General features: G+C 35.7%; 1 protein-coding gene across 1 annotated transcript; it reads right to left on the reverse strand.

The window, feature by feature from the left end:
* Nucleotides 1–3,239: 3,239 nt before the first annotated feature.
* LOC307010570 (uncharacterized protein) lies at nt 3,240–7,584 on the reverse strand (the record flags this gene model as incomplete). The annotated part of the gene is made up of 10 exons (XM_079635357.1): nt 7,459–7,584; nt 6,040–6,577; nt 5,846–5,939; nt 5,621–5,734; nt 5,424–5,524; nt 5,188–5,286; nt 4,845–4,980; nt 4,383–4,499; nt 4,114–4,266; nt 3,240–3,254 (listed from the first exon to the last, which is right to left on the reverse strand). The coding sequence occupies exons 1-10, from the start codon at nt 7,565–7,567 to the stop codon at nt 3,240–3,242; spliced, it is 1,476 nt and encodes a 491-aa protein (XP_079491483.1). The 5' UTR covers nt 7,568–7,584.
* Between the last annotated feature and the right edge of the window lie 702 nt (nt 7,585–8,286).

Genomic DNA, 8,286 nt, shown 5'->3' on the forward strand with positions numbered 1-8,286 from the left:
ATATCTTATGTGTTATTCCTTTAATAATAATACATTTTATTTATAGGCTACTTTAACCTGTGTGGATAGAAAAACTATGGACTGGTCAATAGTCACAGAGAAGCTCTCAGATTTTTGGCACAATAGATTTTGTACCTATACCAGGATAAACCAGAATTTCCGTTTTACTACTATTAAGTTTAAAGAAATTTGATGAAAACCAGATTTTAATTTCAGCTAAGCAGCTAGACAGAGAAAGTGGAGAAAAAAACAGAAGTAGGCATGGAAGACATGTAATGCTGTGTGTTGTCAGCATAGCAGTGGAAATTAATACCGTACTTCCTAAAAATATGTCCAAGGGGCAGTAAATAAATAAAAGAGGGCCCAAGACTGAGCCTTGGGGGACACCAGGTCGCACTCCCAGATCGAGCAAAATAAGTTGAGTCAGCTGACCAGAATGCTCTGCCATAAGCAGAGAGTTACTAACTTTGGCAAGTATGGTTTGAAATGGACGGAATCCAGATTTAAATTTTTCAAACAGGTTATTGAGAAACCTGTGCTGCTACACTTCTTTTTTTTTTAAATAAACAGTAAGGTAGAAATAGGATGAAAATTGTCAAAATTAGTTGGATCTAATTTTAAACTTTATTATTCATCTTTGTTTTCAACAATACCCTCTTCTACAGTTTCTCATTTTAATGTGGTTTATGAAAAATAAATTGTATTTATAAGCTACTTTAACCTGCGTGGATAAAAAAAAAGATGGACTAGTCAATAGTCACAGAGAAGCTAACAGATTTTGGCAGAGTAGATTTACCTAATAGGATATACAATTTCAGTAATATGGTTTATGAAAAATAAACCTAAGAGAATTTATGATTGTCTTTTATTATCAGTATCAAATAATTCCAGTTCACACATCCTAATTGTTTCTTTGCCGCTATGTGTGATAATTACTGGTTATGAGAATGTCCGTAACAGACTTCTACAAACAGGATAGGGTGTGAAAGTGTCAAACAGTAAACTATTCCGGTGTGTTACCGGTGCAGTTAGGAAACACATCTGGTGTCACAATGGATGTGTAGTTCCTGAAAGACTGAAGATTTCCCGACAAGCTGTATCCTATAGGAACACAGGATGTTAGTGTACTTATTTTTACCTCCTGCTTCCTATCCTTGGAAACGAACTGTCAATCAGCCAAACACATAATGCAAATGCATTTAACCATGATGATATGAGACAACATCAATACCCTGTGAAAAAAAATTATCGGAGAAAAAACGACATTAAAAAATAAAAAAGGGCCATTAATGTCTTTATTGAGGTACCAAAGGCATACTTGTTGTTATACAGTACTGCTGACTCTTGTATGATAAATTGCTTATGATGTACCACATTTATAAGTCGCTTTGGATAAAAAGATCTCCCAAATAAATGTAAAAAAATGCATTGCATCCTATTTTCAAATTAAATTACATTTATATTACAATAAATACCCAAATTCAACCAATATAAATATATTAAATAATTTTACAATAACATAATTAAATATATTTTTTTAATTAACAAAAAAATTATCATAGAAAAGACACTGAGTATCAAAAAAAGCAAAACATTTTCCAGTGGTCCAACAGACCACTTGGTAGCAGGCATGTTACATCACCTCCAGTTGCACATTGTGATGGCAGAAAAACAGCGGTAACAAGTGGAGGGAAACGGGCAAAATCCACAGAATAAGAGAAAAAATGTCTTGTGCATTTGGATTTTGGATGAACTGGAATGCAAAAAAATATCATTGTCAAAAAATGCCCATTAGAGCTAAACGGAGTCATTTATGGTACAAGCCACAAACTGGACTGATGAAACCTGCGATGATTAGTCAACTATTACAGCAAATTGATGTAAACAATAGCTCTACATATTATATATGCAGTTTACATAGATAACATTTAAACCTATAATAATTTTATCTCCAAATTCTGACTTTATAACTCACATTTGCGAGTTTATATCACAATTCTGAGGAAAAAAAGACAGAATAACGAATTTATATCTAACAATTTTTCTTCTCAGAATTGTAAGATATAAACTCAAAACCGCAAGAAAAAACGTCAGAATTATAGAAGTCAGAATTAAAAAGACATAAACTCGAAATTACCACTTTTATTCTTATATTCCATGGCTTCCACAGACTGCTACTGCAGAACTGTCCTTTTCTGCCAACAAAACACGCCATTGCTGTTTGGAAACACCCAAACGGTCTTTAAATACATTATTTCCTATTTCCAGTAAAAACAAAAGGTCATTTGACACAAATATGTATTCAAAATTAGAAACATTGAAAAAAAGAAACAGTCGTGCCAGTCATGCCATGTAAACACTTGTAAACAAAGGTTTTATGAGTCTGGCTCATGGTGTTATTCATATTAAAGACAACAGCAAAGGCCCTTCAAGGAATGACGGGTGACACATCCAGGATTTGAATCCTGGCGAAGGTCCCGGATCACAGTCAGTATTTCCCTCACCTGTCGCTCTGATAACACCCCCTTCCAGCGCAGCAGACCAGGTACATACTGCTCACTGCAAAACATTCAGAAGACTCACTGCACTTTCTGATGAAGACACAAGTACTCATTTACACACAAATACTCTTACAAATATCCATAAAACCTACATTTCCAGACCTGTAATTACATGTTTGAATATTACAAATGTTATACAAAGACAGTTAAGAGTTATTGGCTGAGTTTACCTGTCCTTGGGGAATTTTTGGGAAAAATCACAACAGGTAACCTTCAGTGCATTTACGTCACTAAAAAGCAAAACTTCACTCAGTCTCTGAAGGAGCTGGTTCCTCTGGTCATTACTGCCACTCTGCAGGAAACAGATACATTGTGTATGAAAATACTGCATTGTGTTGATGCTGTGGCTAATGTGCAAATGAGTCATACTCTTAGGGATTATCTGATCGTCACTGTCAAAGTTCTTTTTAATTCAGTATCTTAAAAGACATTAAAACTAGGGAAAATTTCAGAGAGAACAGCTCAAAGTATGAAGGAGAAGGGTCTCTTAATTAATTACGACGTGGCACGAGCGCAGCATAAGCTTGTTGTTTTTAATCAGAAGTCTTCATCTCTGCATAGCCTCATGAAACACACCTGGAGATATTTCTGTCATGACAACTCTCGAAGTGTTTGGCATGGTAATGGATATGACACTGTTAATATGTTTGGTCTTGGCAGAATAGATCTGCTATGCGGTTATTGCTGCTGCTGCTACAGAGCAAGTACAGGATTTGATACTGCCAATAAATACATGACACGCTGCTGTGTGCAAGTAAGACATGCTGCTGCTGTACACATAGCATATATGAAATACCCATAGCAGATCTATACAGGTGGAGCTGGGGAAGGTGAGGGGTTTCTGAAAGCACGCTGTAAATGCTGACCAAATCTTTGAAGGTTGAGAAGCTCATTGGCTACTGATACAGCAGGAACCAATCAGCTCTGCCCATATGGAGAATTATGTGATTGCAAGCAGATTGAGTTATGGACCTATCAGCCTGAGTTTCATGACAGAACTTTGTACATGTTGTAATATTTAGACCACTTCTATTATTGATTGCTATCAGGATGAAGAGAGTTTCAACAAAAAGTGTTTGTGGAAATATTAGTGACGTTCACAACGTAATTTCGAGAGGAGTGAACCCATATAATCTTTCAGTTAACTGCCGGAGCATATCAGCCGCTCACCTTGCACTGGCATCAGCTGTTTTGGCATCCCTCCACCTCCCCAACTCCACCAATATAATTTAGGCATCTTGCTACCATACTCATCATCCAAGCATTAGTAGTCCTACTGGGGGATATATCTAAGCTCGAGTTGAATCTGCTTCCTCAAGCCCCTCCACTACTAGATAATTTAGTTTGAATTGCATCATTTGCTTCAATAAGCAATGGTTGATATCAGTTCCCTCAAACTATGTTGTTTTTTATTCATCTACCAAATGTTACTTGAACATACAATAACTGGGCCTTTGTACCACCACTATGAGTATAATAAATGTCTGATGAGATAAGAACTTTTTAAAAACTTAATGCAACAGGAAATTTTTTTTTTTTTTTTTTTTTTTACCAGTTCAGTGAATGTGTTGTGAAAATTGAGAGCGTCCTCTCTCATCCTTTCTCCGACATTTCCCCATCTCTTTTCAAGCCGCTTGATCTTGCTCTTCATCAGGCAATCCAGATACACGCGTGAAACACAGTCGTAGGCGACATTCACAAAGATCTATCAGAAAGAAAGTGGGCCAGAGGAGCAGAAAATAAGTGTGAAAGAGTTATGTAAAGTTAAAGTTCTGTTGTTGAAGAATTAAGTTTGAGTGGGTTTATGAGCACAGAACCAACCTCTTGAATCTCCTTTCCCACGTCATTCTGAGGCAGAGATGCACACTGCTTTCGGATTGCCTCTGTCAGGGAATGAATTTGCTCATATCCCTTTTTGAAATATCGTCTTAAACTGTCCTGGAAATGTATATTTACAGAGAAACTATAGTAATTATTTCGATAATTATTACTCTAGGTTCATGTCAATTCATAAATATACACTATTGTTTACTTTAAAATCGTGATTGAAATGCTTGAAAAGCATTGGTCATTGTTAGTTCATGATGTCTAATGCATACTAAGTAAACAAATTTAACGTTATTATAAAGTGTTAGGCTACTGCTTCATTGCTGAAAATGTGTAAGCAAATAAAAAATAATTTCAGGATTTCTGGGACATTCCATTTTAGGAATTCTGTTAATATGGGAAATCCCCCAACTTTCCTTCCATGCATAAACTGTTGATGATGAAATAATGACATACCTGTGCCAAGTGTTTCATCATCTTTTGTACAATAGACAAAACGTGATCTTCCAGCTCCGTTAATATGCAGCAGATGATGTTTAAGAGATCGTTGCTTTTCTTTATATCTGGATTGTTGAGTTGGGGAGCAAAAAATCTATACAGAAAAATAAATATAAGCATAACACTAGTTTTATGACAGAACTACAGTTATGTGGTTGCCTGATGTGTATGAACATAATGCAAGTATACAGGATAAATCAGAACATTATGCATATAAAGCCAGTTAGTTACACTGGACCGGTTTTGAGTCATATATAAAGTTATTATTGTATATATATTAATCATTAAAAATAAAACTCACCTGAGTTGCCTACATGTGCTGATGACCCGAAACAGGTACACAGAGTTTGTGTTCAAGGGTTTCCAATTTGTTAGGTGTTTTTTCTCTGCATCCACATACCTAGAAAACATATGAACAAGTAAAAGTTCATATGTTCATATTATTTCGGTATGTCGGTATGCAGAAATCAATAAACAAACATGTAGAAAAAATAAATACTTTGATAACATGAAGACAAACATATTTTAGACACTTACTTCTGAGCAAAACGATGAAGCTCTTTGAGACAGATGTTTTGTGCCGTGCCCTTAAGGGTCTTACTAAATGCTTCAGAATTTGTAAGGACAGAATTCAGATACTGAAAAGACATAACAACATAAAATAAGTGTGCAATGCATATTTAGAAACCATTAAAAATCCCTTTTTGAGGGATTGTGCATTGTTTTCTCTATACCTGAGTGACATCTATGTGCACTCTGATGAAACTTTCTTCGTCCATCGATTCCTCATTATGCCCATGTTGCTTTTCATAGAGCAGGATGTTCTGTAGACTCTCAGAGATGTCATTCTGTGGCACAGAGACATGTGCTTTATGTCCTTCCTAAATATTTAGCTTCCTCCTTGTTAGCCTAATACATTGATAATGCTTTTAACAATTAAAGGTGGCACATATAATGACCTTTAGTATTGGCAGTAGTTTCCTTATTGCTTTCTCAAACCATCCCGTCAACAGCAGAGGGTCATACACTCTGAAGAAATGCTGCAAATCTGGACTGGAACATAAATGAGTTCATATATTCATCAACAGCTCATGCTTCGTTTTTTTTATTACAAGCAGGTGCACAGAAAATTAAACAACAATCAACTTCATACCTGAAGAAAACTTCTTTTCCCCACTTTAAAAGGCAAAAGCTCTCTTTCACGGACAGATCTCTATTCAGGAGCAGGACCAACTTGGGAAAGAGGTGACGGCCGTAACTCTCAATCAGACGATCTAGCAGTCCAGTATCTTCCAGTACAGGTGTTAATCGAAGCACCTCATGGCATATCATGCTCTGTGTGCTCTTTAGAAAGTCCTGCAACTGCTCTAACTGAGATCCTTGTGGTCCCTCTACTGGCAGCGTGGGAATGTGGTTTTCCACAAACTGATCTACTTCTTGAAGATACTCACAGAGCCAGTTTTGAGGGAATCTGCCTTCTTTCTTGTCTATGGTAACACCGTTCAGTTTGCTCCATCTTTTCAACACCTTAGCTGCCTTGTCAAGGTCATCATTGTTTAATTGTTCATTCAGAATCTTTCTGAGAATATCGAGCTCTTTCTTGCCACTCGGTTTAATATCTGGACCAATTAGATCAGGATACACTAGTCCAGACTGATCTGAACTTTCCATGTATTCAATCGTCTGTTCCCCTGTTAAAAGCAGTGACAAATAAGAGTGTGCACGTCGATAAAGAAAAATAAAAAAGCTGTGTAAGATTATAAGATGTTCCAAGATCTTAGAAATGTAATCTTTGCATTCATTTTGGTTTCATATGTTTTGAAAACATTTATACTATTTTCAAGAAAAGTGTGGTGCAACCATCAAATAAAAAAGTATTCCTTACACTCTTGAACGTACACATCTTGAACATTATTTCAAAGATCATGAATGAATCAGTTTTAATTATCATTTAGTATTTGGGGAGTCACACCACATGACATTTTACAAACTAAACTAACCTTGTCTTATCATAAAAGGTTAAATTCTGATATTTTAAGGGACTTGTTGACCCTCTCTGACACATGAGGGTCTGCAGTGGTCCTCTCTGTGATGTAATTTCCTGTTTGTTATCTTGCATATCGGTTGCAAAACATGACTTTATTTTAATGAGTGATGAATGAGTATTTAATGAATAATGAATTTATTTAATGCCTTTTTTGACAGCTGAATCACCCTGATATTTTAATGTTATAACCCCTCAAACAAAATCCAAATGAATTAAAAAAATTAAAAAAAATTTTTTTTTAAATCTCAGCATGGAACATATTCTACTCATTGCATTGTATGAGGATATCGCATTTTAATGTATACTTTTTTTTATTATAAATTAAACACAAAAAAATGTGCCATCTGATCCAAAAGCAAGTGGAAATTTAATCCCTTTGACATTTTGTTTAACCCTAAACTTAAATCTGATTCATTAAACCATGCAAACATAAAAAACATGGAAACATGTTGGCTTTTCTGACAAGTGCAAAGATGCAAAGATTAAGTTTCAAATCAATGGCTATTATGAACAAGAGTGTCTTACCATTTGTCTGCTTTATGTTTTTCATTAAAGGTTTCTCTTCATTTCCATCCTGTTTTTTCCCCTTCAACTTATTGTAAAGTAGGCACATTTTTGTTTGTTTCAATGCCATACTTGACTGAGACAAATAAGGAGCTTGCTTGTTCTGCAGTATACATCAGAGTAACTTGTGAGATTACAGTGATAAAACAGGTACACTTATGGGAGTTTCCCTCATTAAACATTCCAGCCAATGGATTTACAGCTTAGGCATTGGCTGTTTGGTACTTTCCTCACACCTCACATATTCCTCGTCCTTGGACTACCAGCACATTCTGACATTATGTAAGAGGAAATGAAAGTGAAACCCAGTCTCATACTGTCCTCACACATTACAGATTCCTCAGCCTTGGGCCAACTGGAGGCTCTGACACAAACCAGGACACAAAAACAGCTCATTTTACTACACTGTGTTACAAACTACAATAGTAATATTGCTATATTGTACAATTACAATTTTAAAGACCATGTATAGTGGCAAGAAGTTGTATCTTATAACAGGGAAAGTGAAAATGAAAGTGAAAAGCATGCAGTTAGAAGTGCCGTGGCAGTATTGAGCCGACACAAACATGGAAGTTCATGTGGAATGATGTAAGCCTGAACAAATCTATTTCCCCTGTTAAATGGGGTTATTGTGTGATGGTGACAAACCAACAGACATTGGAGTCTTAAATTTGATCAGTGCTTTAATGCTGCCTCAAAACCTACTGTATCATATTTGATTCTATAAGGCCTCTAAATATTAAAATGATCAAAACTTTGCCAAAAAACCTGTTATACACAATCTTCTAT

Source organism: Phoxinus phoxinus (assembly GCF_949152265.1).
Source record: "Phoxinus phoxinus genome assembly, chromosome: 14".
In the NCBI taxonomy this organism is placed as follows: Eukaryota; Metazoa; Chordata; class Actinopteri; order Cypriniformes; family Leuciscidae; genus Phoxinus; species Phoxinus phoxinus.